We start from the raw sequence: 21,280 nt of genomic DNA on the forward strand, positions 1-21,280 counted from the left end.
CTTGAGAGGAGCCCCCATTGCCTTCAGCCTGTCCCTCCTCAGCCCTTTCAGGCCCCATATGCAGTCCCATGGTTGTCTGCAGTGTGTTACCTCCTGGCAATGGGAACATGCGTGGCTGGCCCATCTCACCCACCCATCGCTCTGTAGGTCCCATGGATAAAACTGAGTAATGGAGGTCTCTATGTACCCCCTGTATCCACTCAGTGCTATGCTCCATGTGCCTCTCCATGAGGGTTGCCTTTCTCTCAATGGAGAATACCATCTGCTCACATGCCAGAACAATGGCACCATTCGTGGCATAGATGGACTCCTCCATTTGCACATGGGACTGCACTGCCTTTGGAAGCTCTGACAGATGTTCATAAATTTCACACTGCTGATGAAGCATCATCTGCTTTGCTGATGACAACTGAGGCTTGCCATCTGCATGAAGCTAAGCATTGCTGGGCCTCTCCTCACTCCTCAAGGGAAGTGGCTGCAGCTGTCACTGCCTCCATTATGCCCTCCTGTTCATCTGTGCAATGCTCACCAAATTGTGCCACCCATTCCACACACGTAACAAAGTCCAGTGACGGGAGTGCATCTGTGGTGGAGTGAAATGCTGCTGTATCCTGAGATGGTGATATATCCTCTGAGCTTTCCAGCATGTCAGGAGCCCCTGTCTCTTCCTCTTACCTGCTGGAGACATGACATAAGTGAAATAGCTGCTCTTTCAACCAACCCATACTGCCTCCCTGGATCAGGAGCTTTATGACATTAAAGACCCACACAGGTGCCACAGCTCACACATGGTCTAGGGAATGATGGCCACAACCATTGCTTCACTCGCTCTCCATTGCTTTCACACCTGTCTCGTCCTCAGCCACAGGCTGCCCTGCCGTGACTCATCCAGTGGCCATGGCCGCCTCCTCCATTGGTGTCATCATGTCAATGAATGGCACTGCACCTCCCCATGCGTTGCTGCTCCCTGGCATTATGAGTGTGCTGCTCCTGCAAACAGTGTCACTCCTGGCTCATGGTATGTCTGTGCTGGTCACTCGGGCACTGTAAACGTGTGGCATCAAGCCACTGGGATGGCATGTTGTGGCAACTATTCAGCCATCTAAATGCAACATTCACACATCACACCATGGGGTTCGGGTGCACGTGAACTGGGTGTCTCGATGTGGACATTGGTGCCTGGTGTTGCCCCATGCATGGTTGTATCCCTCTGACCTCTCCTTCCATGAGCACCTTTATTCATTCCTGCTGGGCTTTGCAATTCTAAATGCTGCTCGCCTTTCCAGACCGCAGCAGGTCACTAAATCTCTTCCTGCACTGGTTCTTGCAACTACCTCTTGGCTGTCTATCTCTGCCATCTCCAAACATGCCTTAGTCATTAGGCTTGCAGGCCGCCTCCTCCTTCCATCTGCTGGGAACAGGACTGATGTCGTCTTTTTTTTTATTTTTCCTTTATCTTGCTGCCTGCAGGTGCGCCTCATCTCCAGAGAGGCATCACTGAATCGTAGAACAATCTTTCCTCATGATGAAACCATTCCTCTGCTGCCTCTGATATAAACCCCTTCCTTTCGAGCCTATGTCTGTAGCCTACCTGAATGCTGCTGTTAAGAGTGCCTCCATTTTTTTGTTAAATTTTGACGATTTGTGTCTCAACTGAAAAGGAGTCCATGGACTTTTTTTTTTTACAAGGGCCACTGAGGGGTCTGGATTGTAAACAGTTACTGGAAGTCACCTGTTTTCAGATAATTATCCAGCAGGGGTTGTTTTTGACTTGAACGATGTTTGCAAAAAAAGTGACTCGAGATTTAGAGGGGTCAGGAAGCTTGACTCTGGTGATTTTTTTTTTTTTGTTTTGCTTTGGACAGTGAGTTGGGATATAGACGATGGTTTGAAAAGACGGTTGGCAAAAACTTGCCAAGGGAACAAAACCCAGCTCAGTCTGTTCCAGCTCTTTTGAAAAAGCCTGCTAGTTTTCCATTTCTTGAGAAGCGCGTGTTCGAAACTGGCTGAATCCCCTGTTATGCATTTTACCTGGAAAGCCTGCCCAAACTGATCTTCAACATCGCCTGACCAGAACTGTTCTCGGAAGATCTCTGACAGCCGTCTACACACATTTGGGACGCCAAACCAAAAACTGACATCTGACATTTTTCATATTTATTCTTCAAGAATTAGCATGTATTTGGCCAAAATATTCTTTTCTTTTAAAAGAACTCTTTGGTTAATGTGTGTGCGCATGTGTGAACTTTTATATTTTGATCTGTGTTTATGCTTTTCTTCATTACTAGTTAAGACTTGTTTTATAACAAACTGATAATTTTGTTGTTTAATAAAGAAACCTGGTTGGTGTGTTTTATTCTGTGATAACAATAGAGTCGATGATTGACCTTGAGGTAAGTGGGAAAAAATTTAAATATATGTAGTGACCTGTGGAGAAGTGGAACTAGAATAATCAGTACACTCTTGGTCGTAACACTGTTCATAGGCTCTTTTTTTTTTTTTAAAAAGGCACAACAGCAAGCTGCTGGCACTGACCTGCCTGGCACCTTTTAATTGGCCAGCTCCCTCACCTTTTTTAATTGGCTCTTCCTCGTAAAATCACTGAGGAGGCCCTGGCACCCATCTGTGCGTGCTGTCAACACAGATATTGCACCCCCTCTCCTGCCAACATCTGATTATCCACCCGACCAGTAAAAATCTGGCCAATGTTTCCGGTCTATGAATTTTCATCAGGTAATTTTATTACCTGGAATGGTGTTGCTATTCCGTTTTGAAAAGCTTAATTGAATTACCATTCAGTCTACTTTTTTTTTTCTTTTCCTCTTCCTGGCTTAATTGCTATACTGTTAATATATCATATCTTGAAATTCTGACAAAAGTGCTATTATCAGTTTTTACTGATCTAAAACCTTGTGCCTTTCTGGTCTATATCATGCCTGAGGAGTGCATTTACATTATCATAGGATCTAGTTACATTGTGTTCTCATCTTGGCTATTTGCAGTTGTTCAGTATCAAATTATTAGGACATTGGGCTGGAATTTGCTGAAACAGGTATCTGGTTTGGGTGGATATTTTCATGCACCCTTCAGCTCAACTTTGTTGTTGAGTTGCTGGAACTATGAGCTGATAACTGCAGGTAACAGTGAAGGCCAGAGCATCTGGGACCTTGGTGAACAATGGAACCAGCAGTATGGGCTGGATTTTACAGCACCCCACCCCACCTTCTCTCCGATGTTCGGAGTTGGAGCGGGGTGGGGGTGCCAGCAGGTGCCTTCGAGAGCGGCCCACCATGGGCCTCGATGCCAGGGAAGGCCCAGCTCGATATTGGCGGCAAAGTCTCGTGGCACCCTCTCCCTCGACCGCCCCCCCCCCCGCCCGTGCTGCTCGGCGATGGGAGCAAAATCTGCAAATTATTTTTAAAATGCAAATCGATGAATTAATTACTTACTTGCTCCCACCATCCGTCCTGCTCCAATATTGGTACCAGTGTTCAGCATTCCTGTGCCTTCGGATCTCCACCCGGAGACCCAAGCGGGGCACTGGTGGAGAGGGGGGAGCAGGTAAGTTTTTCTGTATGGGAGGAAGGGGAGTGGTGTCTAGTCTAATCTAATCTAATTGGTCTAGGGAATGGTGGGAAGGGATAAAGTTTAAGGTTTATGAACTTGGTGGGGGAGGGGTTAGGTGCACCATGTAAGTGTTTTGGGGGGGGGGGGGGGTTACGGGAAGAGGTCACAATCACGTTATTTAATTTTTTAAAAAAAATTAATGTCCCTTTAAATGTTAAAAGGTAAATTCTGGCCAATGTTGCAGGTTGATGAGCTTTCATCAGGTAATTTTACTCTCTGGCTTGGTGTTACTGCAATAAATATTATAAATTGCAATGTAGGGCTTGAAGCCCTTTTTTAAAAAAAAAAGGCGCCTGCGCAGTGACACTTAACGCCATTGCCGGGGACAGACCGCCTGCCCCCTCCACATCAGAGGGAACAGTCCGCCCCAGCCATTTAAATGAGCTGCTGTGTTTAATATCACAGCAGCTCCATAATGTGCGGTCCACTGATAGTTTGTCTCGGCAGTGGGCATGTATAATTCATCCCTGTATCTCCTTAACCAATGAGATTTGAGGATTGAGAAGTAAACACAGAAAGCATAGAGAAGGAGGGTGAATTAGAGTGGGTGAATTCAATATCAAATCAAGTGTAGAAAGAAATTGAGAAGGAAAGAAAGATTGGATTAAGAGAGAAAAAGGGACAAAAGAAAAGTAAGAAAAAATGTAAAATTTGACACCTTTTTAAAAATTTCCAAGAGTAATTCACTACCTGAAAGAATGAGACTGCATACTTTTAATTGTTTACTTTCTATGCCAAGGTTGAATGGTAGTCATTAACAACTATATCAATAGTAAAACTTATTAATTATAAGACCTGTCTTACTGGGATGGGTTTCAGGAGAAATATTGTGCAAATGCAGCAATTGCATAAAACTCATTGAGAATTTAAGGGTCAGATGCTGTTTTTGCAAAGCTAACGGCAGAGTGATTCAAATCATTGAGCAATTTGAGACAATTTGCAATTCATATGACCTGTCTTCCTCACCACAAATTGCCGGCCAGTATGCATACAAACAAATGTGACACCACTATTCAAGAAAAGAGGGAGGGACAAAAACAAGAACTACAGGCCAGTTAGCCTGACATCAGTTGTCAAAAGTGCTGGAATCTATTATTAAAGAAGTCTTAATGCACTTAGAAAAATCATTAGTATGATCAGACAAAGTCAACATGGTTTTACAAAAGGGAAATCCTGTCTGACAGATTTGAGTTTTTTGAGGGTGTAACTAGTAGGGTAGATAAAGGGGAACCAGTAGATATAGTGTATTTGGATTACCAAAAGGCATTTGATAACGTGCCACACAAAAGGTTAATGCACAAGATAACGGCTCATGGAGCTGGGGGTAATATATTAGCATGGTTAGTGGATTGGTTAACAGACAAGAAGCAAACTGGTATATATGGGGCATTTTCGAGTTGGTAAGCTGTGACTAGTGGAGTGCTGCAAACATCAGTGCTGGGGTCTTGGCTATTTATAGTCGATATGAATGATTTAGATGAAGAGACAGAGTAATGTATCTAAGTTTACTGACTATATAAAGCTAGATGGGAATGTAAGCTGTGAGGAGGACACAGGCTGCAAAGAGATATAGACAAGTTGTGAGCGGGCAGCAAGGTGCATATGGAGTATAACGTGAGGTTATTCACTTTGGTCATAAGAATAGAAAAGCAGAATATTTTTAAAAGGCGTGAAACTTGTAAATGTTGATTTTCAGAGGGACTTGAGTGTACTTGTACAAGGAATGCAAAGTTAGCATGCAGGTACAGCAAGCAATTTGGAAGGTAAATAGCATGTTGGCCTTTATTCCAAGGAGATTAGAGTACAAGAATAAAGAAGCCTTGCTACAATTGTACATGGCTTTGGTGAGACCACACATGGAATACTGTGTGCAATTTTGGTCTCTATATTTAAGGAAGGATATACTTTCATTGGAGGCATTACAGTGAAGGTTCACTAGATTAGTACCTGGGATAAAATAGTTGTCCTGTAATAGGCTGAGTAAATTGGGCCTATATTCTTTAGAGTTTAGAAAAATGAGGGTTGCCCTTATTGAAACATACAAGATTCTAAAGGGGCTTGATAGACACTGAGAGGTTGTTTCCTTTGGCTGAGAAATCTATAAATTGGGGGGACGGTCTCAGGATAAGGGGATGATCATTTAGGACTGAGATGAGAAGAAATTCCTTCACTCAAAGGGTTGTGAATCTTTTGAATTCTCTACCCCAGAGGGTTGTGGATGTTCCATCATTGAATATATTTAACGTTGAGAGAGATTTTTGGTCCGTCTCAAGTAAAGTGAAGTTGAAGCTGAAGATCAGCCATTATCATATTGAATGGTGGAGCAGGCTTGACTGGCTGTGTGGTTTACGCCTGCTCCTATTTCTTATGATGTTCTACGCAAACTACCATAAATCAATTGTACATGTTCTCTTTGCAATTTTGCAAAATTGTGTCTGTTTTATTATAGGATCTGGTTACACTACTCTCTAATCTAGGCTTTCTGCGGTTGTCCATTATTCTTCTTTTTCCCCCTGTCATTTGGAACTAGCCGTACTGATACTTTTGTGCTTGGTATAAAAGTATCCTTTCTAACATGTAAAACTTTGACCACTATTTCTGCAGTAAATCATTCATTATTGTACTCCCAGTGAATTATTTTGTTTCGGTCTTTGAACAAGGTATTTACAACATTTGGTTCTAAATTTTATATTCTAGTAATATGTATTCTATGTATAACAATATTTGCCAGCTGTGGAAAAAAACAACCAATTAGTTTCATAAGATACTAGTTTGATCAATCTGTAAAGTAGCAACAATAATGAAGTTGTTGATGAAAATGTTAATGTTTATTACTTCACAATTTAAAGGAATAGTTGCTGCATGATCTTTCTCAAGTCTTTTAACATTGGGTGCCTAGTTGTTCTGATTTTACAAAAGGCCATTGGAAACCAATACTGAACTAATATTTTCTGAGTGTGACTAGGAGTAATGAGAGGCAGGGGTCTGTTAATATGGGTCATTCCTGATCCAGTTGATGCCCTAAGCTAGGATGGAGATAGGGTTGCAATATTAACAGCCACTGTTACAACATATATCAGCCCTTCTTTCTTTTTCTCCAGGAAGAATTCTTTGACAAAACTCCTTACTCAATCATGTTTGGGCCAGACAAATGTGGTGAAGACTACAAACTGCACTTCATTTTCCGACACAAGAACCCTATAACTGGAGAGTATGAGGAAAAACATGCTAAACGCCCTGATGTAGATCTAAAGAAGTTCTACACAGACAAGATCACACATTTGTATACTCTAGGTATTATACGGTTTTGCTGACTTGCACTGATTATCTAAGCATTTCCTCCATAATCATTTTTCCCCTATTTTACCTGTTTATATTCAAAAATTAGATCAAAATTGAAATTGAATAGACAGGGTGGCATTCATCCAGACAAGAAGTTTGGGGAAAGAAAAGTGAATGAAACTATTTAACTAATAGACTTTATTGCCCTGTGATACATAAATGAGGTGTTGCAGACCATCAGTTGTTTTATTGTATTCATAAAGTCATTTGTATTATACTTTTTGCTATGATTGTAGATCCCTTCCCAAATTTACATGTGCTAAATGCATTTCATAAAGGTTTCATTACAGGAGGCCATTCGCCCCATCTTGTCCATGCAGCTCTCTGCAAGAGCAATTGCCCTAGTCCTACTCCCCTGCCTTTTCTCTGGTAGCCTTACAATTTTTTTTCTCTTCAGATAACTATCCCGTTCTCTTTTGAAGGCCTCAATTGAATCTGCCTCCACCCACGCTCTTAGGCAGTGCATTCCAGATCCTAACCACTTACTGTGTTTTCTTTGAGGAAAAACCTTTTTTTTTTAATCACCTTAAATCAGTGTCCTGTGATTCTGGATCCTTCAACCAACGGGAACAGTTTCTCCCTATCTACTGTGTCCAGACACTTCATGATTTTGAACACCTCTATCAAATCTCCTCTTAATCTTTTCTCCAAGGAGAACTGACCCAGCTATCCACAAAACTGAAGTTTTTCATCTCTGGAACCATTCTCATGAATCTTTTCTGCACCCTCTAATGCCTTAACATCCTTCCGAAAGTGTGATGCCCAGAACTGGACGCACTACTCCAGTTGAGGTCGAACCAGTGTTTTATGCATGTTTATAATAACTTGCTTGTTTCTGTACTCTAACCCTATTTATAAAGCCCAGTATCCCATATGCTTTATTAACTGCTTTCTCAACCTGCCCTGCAACCTTCACTGATTTGTGCACATATACCCCCAGGTCCCTCTGCTCCTGCACCCCCTTTAGAATTGTACCCTTTAATTTATAGTGCCTCCTCATTTTTCCTACCAAAAATGAATCACTTCACACTTTTCTGCATTAATTTCATCTGCCACTTGTCTGCCCATTCCACCAGCCTGTCTGTGTCTTAAAGTCTTATCACTACCCTCTTCACAATACTTCCAAGTTTTGTCATCTGCAAATTTTGAAATTTTGCCCTGTACACCTAAGTCTTGGTCATTCGTATTAATAAAGAGAAGCAGGGTTCCCAACACCAACCCCTGGGAACTCCACTATATACCTTTCTCCAGTCTGAAAAACAACTGTCCACAACTACACTCCCCTTCCTGTCACTCGTCCAATTTCATATTCGTGCTGCTACTGTCCCGTTAATTCCATGGGCTCTAACTTTACTGACAAGCCCACTGGTGATACTTTACCAAATGCCTTTTGGAAGTCCATGTACACCACATCAACTGTATTACCCTTGTTAACCCTGTTTCCTGATCAAATAAACTCAAGCAAGTTTGTTAAACACTATTTGCCCTTAACAAATCTCTGCTGCCTTTCCTTAATTAATCCACATTTGTCCAGGTGACTCTTAATTTTGCCCTGAATTATCATTTCTAAAAGCTTTCCCACCACCAAGGTCAAACTGGCCTGTAGTTGTAGGGCTTTTTCTTGCACCCTTTTTTTTTTGCACAAGAGTCTACTATTTGCAATTAACAGTCCTCTGGCATCACCCCAGTGTCTAAGGAGGATTGGAAGATTATGGCCAGTGCCTCCTGCAGTTTCCACCCTTATTTCCCTAAGTATCCTTGGATGCATCTCATCTGGTCCTGGTGACTTATCAACTATAAGTACAGCCAGCCTGTCTAGTACCTCCTCTTTGTCAATTTTTAGCCCATCCAGTGTGTCAACTACCTCCTCTTTCACCATGACTTGGACAGCATCTCCTTTCCTTGGTAAAGACCGATGCAAAGTACTCATTTAGTACCTCAGTCATGCCTTCTGCCTCCATGCGTAAATCCCCTTTTAGGTCCCTAATCTGCCCCACTCTTCCTTTAACCTCTCTTTTTACTATTTATGTGCCTGTAGAAGACTTTTAAATTCCTTTTTATGTTAGCCGCAACTCTCTCTCCTCATGTTCTCTGTTTGCTTCTCTTTATTTGTTTTTTCAATTCCCCTCTGAACCTTCTATATTGAGCCTGGTTCTCAACTGTATCAATTGACTAAACAATCATCCAGGAAATTGAATAGCTGACCTCCCTTATACGAATTGCTGAAATTTCACATTTTGTTAGAATAATTTGCTGAAGCAAAACCTCCTTTTTTTTTTTTTGGCATTTGTAGTTGTGTATCTTTCAATATGTATTATGTTGTAAATGTATCAAAAGCAAAAGCATTTGATGACAAAGACACAGCAGACACTTTGAGGGAGGATTTGCTCATGTTCTACATGTTCAAGAAGCCAGCTCACCACCCTTCTCAAGGGCAATTCAAGGTGGGCAACGAATGCTGGCCTTGCCAGTGGCGCGCTCTTATGAAAGAATGGGGGGGCAAAAATGACAGAATCATGATCCATTCATTATGCATGCCATACTGATTAAATCTTTGTCCATTATGAAACATCACAGTACTCTAGTTGAAATTTAGCTTGAAAGATACAACATGCACTGAATGTCACATGTTGGATGATTTTTCAGAAATTGTACTTTGATGTTGCACCTTCTGATGCTTCCTGTGCAGACCATATTCCAGTGACGTGCAGCATGCTCTGCATGTGCATAATTTCAAAACAAAAAATGAAATGTGTGTTTTGCAGGCCAATTTAGAATCCGAATCATAGTTAGCTTTTCGATATACATTCTGGCAACCTAAATTCATTTAATGTGTCTCCAAATATCCCAACCATAAATGTGGTTTGCTCAATTACATTATGCATACTAATTATGCTCAATGAGCTTCTGATCTGAGCAGTTGACGTGGTGTGGAGCTACCTCCTGCCTAGGAGAAGAAAGGACAAATTGAAGATAATTGTTTTGTGCATGTCTCTGTGGCCAGGTCAAGAGTTGAGCATTGGCAGTGAAACATGCACACATTTTCAAAAATGTCATTGCTTTGAGTATTTTACTTCGTTGTCTCCATCACAAAATATCAAAAATAATGCATTAAGTTATGTCCCTTGTGTAATGTTTCCCCAAGCTTTTTATTTACTTTTGATTCTGAAATATCGGCCGGAATTTTACAGCTCCCAAAGGAACGGTGGGGGGAGGGGGGTCCATTCCCAATCCCCTCCTGCCCCCGCTGCAATTTTATGTGGGGCAGCAGTGGCGACAAAGGGCCTGTCCACCCAGGCTAATCAAGGCCCTTAAGTGGCCGATTTAACTGGCACTTGAGGGCCTGCTCCCACCGCTGCAGGTATTTTACCCCCAGTGGCCGGATGGCAAAAGCCTCAAGAACCTGCCTGGTAAAACCAGGTGGCCTTCTTGCAGGCTGGGGGTGGGGGGGCCTTCCTAATTGGGGACTCTGTGCCCCATGGAGGGCTGCTCCGAAGCTCCCAACGCACAACACTCCCCCTGCCTCCCTAACCCAACCCCCCGGCCTCGGCTCACCGGGGCCCGGCAGACTGCCCCCAGCGAGGCCCTAAAAACTTACCTGTCTTTTGGGGCTGTCCTTCACCTTGCTTGCAATGGCTGGGTGTAGTCCCAGCAGTGGCCACCACTCCCAGTGGCATTGCTGGGATTAAGAGCTGCCAGCCCACTGATTGGCCAGCAGTTCCATTATGCGGAACTTCCTGCCTCAAGGTGGTGGAAGGCCCACCGAAGACCAATTAAGGGCCTGCGGAGCAAAAAAATCCCAGCCTGGCTTCCCAGGCCTGGCGGAGGCGGGCTAGCCACCGACTTTTCAGCCAGTGGCAGGGCCTCCCGCCCAATGAAAAATTCCAGCTGTTGACTGCAGGTATGAAGAAGAATGTGCTTGGAGCATTGCATGATTGTTGTTGAAATGTGTCTAGGGTACCAACTCTTGAATTAAACAGCCTTTTTATTTTCTGTCAGTGCTGAATCCAGATAATAGCTTTGAGATGCTGATAGACCAAACTGTTGTTAGTAAAGGGAATTTGCTGGAGGATATGACTCCACCTATTAATCCACCTAAAGAAATAGATGACCCTAATGACAGTAAGCCTGAAGACTGGGATGAAAAGCCTAAGATCCCTGACCCTGATGCACAGAAGCCTGAAGATTGGTGAGTACCATCTTGAGTGGAATTTCTGTAATGCTTTCATTAAATGATTGATTATTTTGATATTTTTAGTTTGGAATGTGTGGTGTCTCAAACTATCTGCATTTTATCAATGCAGACTTGTATTTATATATTACATAATTTTGAATACTTTTGCCGTTACAACTACAAAATAAAGGATCTTCTTTCAGGGATGAAGATGCTCCAGCAAAGATAATTGATCCAGATGCTGTTAAACCAGAGGGCTGGCTTAATGATGAAGCAGAGTATATCCCTGACCCCAGTGCGGAGAAACCAGAAGACTGGTAATTTTTTTTAAAATAGATTTGTTAGTATGAACGCCTAGAATGTAAACCCTGTACAAATGGATTGCTGTATTTTTTTTCCCCAAAGTTCAGGTACTTTTTTCTTTTGGTTCTCCCTTTGAACAAAGTTGGGGCCCTTCCACTTCCATGTTCTGTTGGTGAAAATAACTAGTTTATTTACTAATGTAGTGAATTTAGATATGCTTGTGAAAATGTGAAATGAATTATTTTTTTTATCTTGTATACAATTTACTTAAATGTAATTGAGAGTATCTGCCATGAAAAATGTAGAAGAAATCTTTCTTTTAAACATAATATATAGCCAATGAAAAAATATGCAGGCTGCATAGATGGGTGCCAATTAAATATGGTCAGCTGACTCGATGAATAAAATGCAAGTGATAGGATCAGAAGTACATGAGGCCCTGTCTGCCTTTGGGCAAATATCCTATCCAGTCGTTTTCTGCTGATACCATTGCTATGAACTTGAAACAGGTTTTCTGGCATTAGAAACAATACTCATTTATATTGCAGCAGAATTGTTTGCTGACTGCCACTGTATAGTAACATCTAGGAAAAAAGTAGTTGTTTTTTTTCAGGAGAATTCATTAATGAACTAATTTTCTGCAGTCTTCAGGATTTAAGAAATATGTTAAAGCTAATACTGTAGTGTAGGATGATCCTGTATTTGATGAGAAGGAAATGACAGGAAAGTAGCATCCAAACAATGCAGTCCCTGGTAGGTAAGTTTCTGTATATGATTTTTTTTGATGTATAGACCTGTAAGTTTTTCTTCAGTCCTGTTATTTTTGAAGTTGGCAATATAATATGGAACTACAGTATTATGTATATAAGTAACGCTTTCATGAAAGACTTTTTTTTTTGCAGGGATGAAGAAATGGATGGTGAATGGGAAGCTCCCCAGATTCCTAATCCAAAGTGTGAAACTGCACCTGGGTGTGGAGTTTGGGAACCACCTATGATGAACAATCCTAGCTACAAAGGAAAATGGAAGCCACCTATGATTGACAATCCCAACTACCAGGTACTCAAAGGAAGTTTTTTGGTTGACAGTACAGCAAGTATTTCTAACCATGCAACCTGAGTATTAAAGTTCATAATGTACATGGGAAAATGAAATAGTAGGAGGCATTCATTTATATGGACAGAATGGCATGGAGGAAGTGAAGAAAATGGGAACTGAGGTAGTGATGAATTAGGATGTTGAATATGTGCACTAGGGTGGCTAGTGGGATGGTTGTATCCTATTATGTGATCCTTTTTTATTCTATATCCAGGCTCATTGCTATGGAATGCTTTACCTCCACTGACAATCATGGCAAAGACTCTTAACATATAAAAAGAAATAGGGTAAATATTTGCAAAGGAATAATGTAAAAGAATACAGAAAATATTTCAGTTTGTCTACTCTTTATTTTGTGTTCCTTTTCAAATACATCTCTTACTCACTTACTCTAATTCCATGTATATAGCTCCAATGCAAAAGCTAGCACTAGCTTTGAGATGATGGGCCAAATGGCCCTTCCAATGATTTCTAAGCTCCCTGGTATGCAGGTTCATACATTGTTTCCTATTTTCACAGCCTCCTACGGAGCAGTGCTGGGTTAGACTTATTTTTCATGTTGCCTAACATTAATCCATATTGTTGAACAGCCATCTGTTGACTTTATGGAGTGAATTTCTGTTTACAGGGTTTTTGTGGTTCTTCTGCCAAAATACACCCATTTATGTATAATGCACCATAACCCTATATCCTAAGGCTGTAGTTGTACAACCACTTTTGTGTAAATGCAAGACAGATTTGGTGCAAAATAGATCAGCCTTTTGGGAGTCAGACCAGAAATTTGACTTTAGTGCTCTCAAAATCAAAAAATGAGATGACCTCTAGCAGGCCATTTCACATAATTAGAGTTTTGCACTGATAGAGTATAGTCTAGTCAGTTGGGAAACCAGGTTTTAAAACCAAAGGTTCAGAAAGGCTGTTAGTTCTCCCAGGTGTGTTTGTTTTTCTTTTAATGTTATAAGGTAAATACTGAGACCCTGAACATTTTACATTAACAACTTTTTTTCCAAATGCTGGAGAGAATCCTCTGCACAGCATATCTGGTCTTTTACCTACACTATGCTCTAGTGAGCAGTTGATGGATAGCTGTAATTTCAAAATTCAGTGTTTTTGGTCGTAGAGACTTGATGGTCTCTATTTTACTGCAGCCCCGTCCCCATCCATGGATAGAAAAGGGTTATGCAAGGGAATAAAATCTTGAAATTTGAAATCCTGCTTTCTACCCACCAAGTTCCAAGACACTACAATGTTGAAGGTGGCAATTCAAGCCCCTAATTAGGCTCCTGCTGAAAGCAGCAGGGGCCTACTGAAGGGTTTCATTAACACTGCAAAGTAACATTAACGGCCATACAGAAGGACTACCCCATTTTCTGCTGCCCAGCAGCGTGTGCGCAGTGGAAGGAGGCCACTGGCCAGAAGAAGTCGTGGTTTGTTTTAAAACGACATGGCAACAACAACTTGTATAAATATAGCACCTTTTAATGTAATAAAATGTCCCAAAGCACTGAGCAGGAGTATTATAAAACAAAATAACACGAGACCCATAAGGATATATTGGGTCAGATGACCAAAAGCTTGGTCAAAGAGTTTTAAGGAGTGTCTTAAAAGAGGAAAATGAGGTGGAGAGGCGTAGGGAGGTTATTCCAGAGCTTCGGGCCTAGGCAGGTGAAGGCAGCCATCAACGATAGAGCGATTTAAAATCCGAGATGATCAAGAAGTCAAAATGAGCGGAGCACATTTATCTGAGGATTGTGGGGGTGGAGGAGATTAGAGATAGGGAGGGGTGAGGCCATGGAAGGATTTGAAAACAAGGCTGAGAATTTTAAAATCAAGATATTGCTTGACCGGGAGCGCGAGCACAGGGATGATGGTGAACGGGACCTTGATGCAAGTTAAAACACAGGTGTCATGATCCTGTTGGTTTTTTTTCTGGGAAATATGCGGTATGCCTTTTAAGGCTGTAAGAGACCAGTATTGCTTTAAGGCAATAAACTCCAGGGACTGTGAGCCAAATTGCATTTTGGTTACCCGGCAGCTACCATACAGAGAAGGAGGACAGGACTTCAGATGTATCGATTTTGCCTCTGAAGCTGGCTTTGCAGAGACATGCAGTTAACAGACTGTTCTGGCAAGTGAAAGAAACAGGAGAGCTCTCCCCTCAGTCTATTTTAAACCCTATTTATTATTTCTCAGAATTCTGAAAAGTCAAGCCAGATTATTTTTTTTTTAACTATTTGTTGATCTGTGTTCATTGCTGGAAAGAAGAGCATCACTTCAACTGCTGAACTAGACTGCTGAATCCCCTTCTGTTGAAGAACCCTTATTTTTCCCCGTCAGACAACTGCGAAGACTTCATGCAACCTTAGACCATTTCTGCATTGGGAAGATTCCATTTCGACAGCAACATAAATCTGCAAAAACTTTATTCTATTTTTTTTTTTTTTCAGTCAGCTGATTAAACACCAAACTTCCGATAGTTTGGGTATATGTTTGCGAATGTGGGAGTTAAATTTTTAAATAAGTTATAAGGTCTTTAGATATTGGTTTATCTTCGTGTTTAAGATTGTAGTTTTTTTCTAATAGTTAATTTGTTAATATCTGAAGATACCTGGTTTGGTTCGCCTCATTCAGAGGTTATTAGACTGGTTCCATTCAGCTGTGGCTTTCTCTGATTTGGAAAGCTTAAAGATATGTTATGCAACCTGTGGGGTGGCGGGACTGAATTGACAGTGCATTGCTCCCACTGCAATCAGAATCCTATATTTTGATTGGGGGCTTTGTCCTGAGTGGTCGTGTCATAACACAGGCAGCAGAGTTTTGAATGACTAAGTTTATGGAGGGTAGAATGTAGGAGACCAGCCAGGACTGTGTTGGAACAGACAAGTGTAGAAGTAATGAAGGCTTCAGCAGTAGATGAGCTGAGACCAGCAAAGTCAGGTGATTTTTACTTAGTTGGAAATAGGCAGTCTTAGTGCTGGCAGGAATGAGGTCGTAAGCTCATCTTTGGGTCAAATGTGACTCCAAAGTTGCAAACAGACTGGATTAATCTTACTGTCGCCAGGGAGAGGGTAGCTATTGGAATGGAATTTGGAGTGGGGACCAAAAATGATGGCTTCAGTCTTCCCAGTATTTAACTGGAGGAAGTTTCTACTCATCCTGTACTGGATGTCAGATAAGTAGTCTGATAGTTTAGCAGCAGTGGAGGAGTCGAAAGAGGTGGTGGTGGTGAGTTTGAACTGAGTGTCATCAACGTATTTGAAGATTATGTGCTTTCAGGTGATGTCACTGAGGGATAGCATGTAGATGGGAAATAGGCCAAAGATGCATCCTTGGGGGACATCAAAGATAATGGTGCGGGAACGGGAAAAGGAGCCATTGCAAATGATTCTCTGGCTACGATTAGATACATAGGAATGAAACCAAATGAGAACACTCCCACCCAGCTGGACGACAGTGGAGCGGCGTTGGAAGATTGGTCAACGGTGTCAAAGGCTCCAGACAGGTCAAGGAGGCTGAAGAGGGAAAGTTTACTGTTGTCGCAAGTCACATAGGATGTCATTTGTGACTTTAAGAGCTGTTTTGGTACTGTGGCAGTGCATCTATCTTGTGGGATGTAAACGTGGAGTTCCAGGAAAGATGGGAATGGATTTGGGCAGCAACCACACATTTTAGGACTTTTGGAGAGGAAAGGGAGGTTGGGATGGTAGTTTGCAGGGATGATGGCGTGAAGTGTTGGTTTTTGAGGAGAGGAGGGATGACGGCAGATTTTAAAAAAGAGGACAACACCTGAAAAACGTCCTTCTCTTTTGAACTCCTTGTTTAGGAATTTTCCTCCCAGGGCCCTTGGAGTCTTTGGGCCTCCCTGATCCTACTGTGATTGCCCTTGAACCCCTTCACCTACTGACTGCTGGGGACCGTTGCCACGGTTCCCCAACTGCAGTCAAACTTGTATTCCTACCCACTGACCAGGTTTTATTTAGAAGAGACAGCAGGACCTCCACGCCTCCTACCTGTCTCCATGCGCTGCTCACCAGCCTCTCTCACCCTTTCTTCACCATCCCGTGCCCCTGTCAAGATTGAGGCCAATGTTTCATTCCTGGGAGGCAATTTGTGAAAGGAATTTGGACAAATATGGTTTGAAGATGAGAAGGATGTATTAGTGGTTTGGGAAGAAGCCAAAGCCATTATTACATATTGCAAGGATGTAAATAGCATGAACAAAGAGGGAAGTAATAACTGAGTTTCCCAGTTGAAACTCTGCTTTAAATAGTACCCTACCTTTTAGGTGTGAAATCAGATCTGACATGTGTAGAAGACAAACTGGATTGCCCTTCCTTCCTTTTCCTTCTCAACATCTGCAGAAATAATTTTCACTATTCTGAGGAATAAGATGAAGGGAGGCAGAATTATAACAACTAAGTTAAATGTGGAACTAGGAGAAAGAACAGCTTGGATAGCCTTTTTTTTTTCTTGTATTCAGGGTGTATGGAATCCAAGGAAAATCCAAAATCCTAATTATTTTGAGGACTTGCAACCATACAAGATGACGCCGATCATTGCTATTGGTCTGGAACTGTGGTCCATGACTTCAGACATCTTGTTTGATAACTTTATCATCTGTACTGAGAAAGAAGTGTCTGACCAATGGGCAGTTGATGGTTGGAGGCTAAAGAAGATGGTGGCTACTGCAAATGAGGTATGAAATATGTTAAATTGGGTTATTGAGAGGTGCATTTATCATAAAGTAATTAACTTTTTGCTTACCCTTCCCATTCTTTGTAAAACTGCAGCTTTCCAAACTACCTGTGTCACAGATTTCATTCTCCATTTCAGGAGAAAGGGTACTGACTAATGCTGACAAGGCTAGATAGAACATGAATGCATTAGTGTAGAAAAAAAACTATTTTATGATCAGATGTATCAGTTGACAGAATGAGGTGATAGAGGTCAACCTGGATGGTACAGGTCGTGATGCAACTGCTTGAGGTGTGATTATCCTTAGATGTGTGTGACAAATGCTTTCAATTGCACATTGTATCGTGGATTGTATTGTATGGATATGAGATGCAGTGAGATTCCATGGACTCAGTACGGGCCAGCTGTAAATTTACAACAGGTTGGGCAACACTTTGTGGCATCCAAACTTGTACTATCTGACCAATACTTGGTACTGTTTGTGGTTGTCTTTCCTTGCCAGATTCCTCCGTATATTCATTTTCTGCAGGTAACATGCACAGCATTGAACTTTGTGACCTTGTGCTGCCAGGATTGTACACACCTATCTTTTGGGTTGAGTATCCTAAATTACCAAACAGGGCAATCCTCCTCACATTGGCTTCATACAGCTACAATTCTATTTTGCTAAAAATCAAATGGGTGTTGGGTGCTATCATGCTCAATACTTTTTCCCTAAAAAAAAATCCACTTTGAGCTTTCACATTAGGTTTGACTGACATTTCTTTCCCATCCCAACCTGATCCTTGGCAAAAGCTGACCAATCTTTTAAAATTCACTTTGAAGCTTTAACATAGGCTGAAATAATATTTGTACCCATTTGTTTCATTGTGCCCATCCCTTTTAAATTTGAGGTGCTGGCCAAATTTTGCATACTTCCCATTAGACTAGCTCCCTACACAAAGCTACAGTTAAGCAAGTATCTATGAATAAGTATTCAAATGATCTGACCCTGTAAAATTGCAGACAGGTAGTAAGCACTTTGAACTAGATTTTCATAAGCAATTAGGCAGTAAAGCCTAAAATTAGCCTGAAGCAGTAATTATTTAATTTTTGGGCAACTTTTGTGCCTTACATGGGAGCTGTGATTCTCCTTGTAAATGTGTACCAGCTCCTATTTGCTGATGGTTAGCAGAAAATACAGAAAAATCCTAGCCAAAGCTCCCAAAACACTTTGAAACTTGCAGATGGAGTAAGTACTTTCTGATAAATCTGATTAACATGAGTAGATTGTCACCTCTCCTGAAAATTGTGGTAAATTCTTTTACATGCATTCGGTATCTGGGAGAAAAATTGTTGACTTTCCAGTGAAAGGTAATTGACCTGAAACTCCTTTTCTGTCCCCACAGATGCTGCTGAGTACTTCCAGCATTTTCTGTTTTTCTGTCAGATTTCCAGCATCTGCAGTATTTTGCATTTGTTTTTGAAGGGTCAGATTTTGATAAGTAGGAGGAAAAAGTTTGCTTTACATTTAAAAAAAAAAAAACTTCACACTGTATATTTTGTTTCTTTCCATAATGCAAATACCAGTCATGAATTGTGATTTGTATGTCTTTGTTTCCCTGATTGTTTCAGTGCACTTTTCAGCTACAAGTAGATGTTTCTGGATAGTAAAGCACATTGTTAATCTATCTTCTCGCTTACTTAAAGTTGAGCTTAAGCGGTTCTTCACAGTTTGACTATATTTTAAACATAGAATTGATCATTGACTAGTACAAAATGATGTGGTGCCGCAGAATGATGCCAAAATATAAATTGTAACATTTAAATATTTTATTTTTGGAGTCTAAGTGATTACAATATTCTTATTTATTCATTTATGAGCTGTTGACTGCTTTTCATGGATTCCCACCATTTCCTCATGCTTGTAAGATATTTATTTCAATTTTTGTTTTCTTTTAAAACCACAAATGACAAGCATTTTTAACACTCAGATTGCTGATGGATCTGGGGGAGTCCTGTCTCTGAGCTGACTGGTTTATCTATTTGTGTCACATTGTATAAACACAAACAAAATCCCAGTGTTAAAAATTACTCATCAGGGGTAGTTTCATTACTATAAAAACTATAACACTAAGAAGAAACACTTGCATTCTAACTAAACTGTTTAGGATATGTTTCCCATTTTCTCTTTTTAATTTTACTTTTTCCCCTGCCTAATCTAACTTTTTTTTTTACTTCTATTTCTTTCTCCACCATACATTTCAGAAGTGAGTTATTTTAATGAACATTTCCACATCTGTTTTTAAAAGCTAGGTTAAACCAAAACTTAATTGACCTGACAGCATCACTGCAACCAAGCCAATCCGTACCACATATTTGCATGGAGGTATTAACCCTGTGTGTAGTTTATTCAAAGTGATTCTGGCATTTCCAGAACAAAATAAATCCTCCATGTCTGGTTGAAATACTGAAGTTGGTTCAATCTGATTTGAGGAGGTTCATTTTTTTTTTCTTTTCAGCCTGGTGTGTTGGGTCAATTGACAACAGCTGCAGAAGAGCGTCCTTGGCTCTGGATTATTTACATCCTGACAGCTGTTTTACCTTTAGGGCTAATTGTGCTGTTCTGCTGGCCAAGCAAGGTAAGAAAATGCTTGAAAGCTTTTGCAGTGGCTCTGGTAACTTGTCAGATTTCAGGCAGTGATTAATTAAGCTTCACCGATCAGGAAGGTCCCATGTTTGATCTCTGGATAATGCTAATTTAGCTGGATTCGTCCTGGGTGCGGTACTATAGTTGGTCTCAGCAACCCTCCCCTTTGGGTTTATGGAAGAAAAATAGGATAGGATTCCCTCTGCCAATTTTATTCATATTTCCAGCAGGGCTTTCTGGATAAGCATCTGTTGCAATAGCCCCATGGTCACATTGTCTACCACAGGGTTGTCCAACCTTTTCGTGTGGGGGGGCCACATTACAATTTTGTCTTACATAGGGGGGCCAGTGAGAGAATTTTGGAAAGATAAAGGCATTAAAATTTATCTTGCTATTAATCAAAACGGCAACAGATGTACATTTTTGTGAAAAAGCTTTAAATGAAAAGACTCATTTATTGACTTACTTACTTGATCTCTTTCCCCCACCCCCCCCCCCAAAAAAAAAGCCGGTCTGCAAGAAGTAGACAGAGAAATTTCTCCTGTCCAGTCACGAACCCCTGGGGAAGATGAGGAACGGCCCCGGGTGCAGTTTGCATCCACGGGCCATATGTTGGACAACCCTGGTCTACTGCCACTTGCCAGTGTTCACTTGGGCAAATACTAGAATGTGCCTATGTGTGAAACTATAATTTATTTGCAAGGAAACAGTCTATAGAAGTGGAGAGAAAACTAGAGGAGGAAGAATGCTACCAGGTTTCAGGATTTTTTTATTTTCCTTATTTGGCCCAGAGGAAATTTTTGATTAGGTTAGATTATACAAAGGCAGGAGGGCTGCCAAACCTCCAGGATTGTCCTGGAGTCAAAGGGGCAATAAAATGAATTGTTTTGTTTTCTTTGAACGCGTCTTTATTAGTTATGTAAATGTTGGCAATGGGCAAAAATGCTGTTTGATAAGACAGGGTGGTTGGGGGAAAGAGATCTTGTGATGAAACCTCCTGGAATGTATCCAACCAGAGTTGGCGACCCTAAAGTGGGAGGGGAGGGAGAGAGAGAATAGGGGTAGAGGTAGAAGAGGAAAAATTTTAAACATGACTCTGACCTGGATTTATCAAGAAATACATGGATTTTTATGTTTAATCTTAATGGAAGAAATACCAAACTGTAGCATAAATTATACAACTTTTTTTTTAAAGAAACCCGACAATGCAGCTGAATACAAGAAGACTGATGCTATGCAGCCTGATGTTAGAGAAGAACAAGATCAGGAGGAGGAAGAGCAGGAGGAAGTGATGGATGAGAAGAAAGAATGTAATCTTGCAAAAGGTAGAGGAACAGCATCTTGATTTCTTTTTATGTTGTATGAAGGGAAATAGTTTCCCATAGGATTCCCAATGGAAACGTCATGTAGAT

The 21,280-nt window shown here is 41.1% G+C and overlaps 1 protein-coding gene across 2 annotated transcripts in view; it reads left to right on the forward strand.

Moving 5' to 3' along the window:
* LOC137375877 (calnexin-like) overlaps positions 1–21,280 on the forward strand; it is an 88,572-nt gene that overhangs the window by 50,918 nt on the left and 16,374 nt on the right. For both annotated transcript variants that reach the window (XM_068043498.1, XM_068043508.1), the window contains exons 7-13: positions 6,729–6,921; positions 10,969–11,158; positions 11,347–11,460; positions 12,349–12,505; positions 17,025–17,240; positions 19,741–19,860; positions 21,064–21,193. In XM_068043498.1, the coding sequence (XP_067899599.1) occupies positions 6,729–6,921; positions 10,969–11,158; positions 11,347–11,460; positions 12,349–12,505; positions 17,025–17,240; positions 19,741–19,860; positions 21,064–21,193 (1,120 nt within the window). The remainder of the gene's footprint in view (positions 1–6,728; positions 6,922–10,968; positions 11,159–11,346; positions 11,461–12,348; positions 12,506–17,024; positions 17,241–19,740; positions 19,861–21,063; positions 21,194–21,280) is intronic.

This window comes from Heterodontus francisci, chromosome 1 (genome assembly GCF_036365525.1).
Source record: "Heterodontus francisci isolate sHetFra1 chromosome 1, sHetFra1.hap1, whole genome shotgun sequence".
Taxonomy (NCBI): domain Eukaryota; kingdom Metazoa; phylum Chordata; class Chondrichthyes; order Heterodontiformes; family Heterodontidae; genus Heterodontus; species Heterodontus francisci.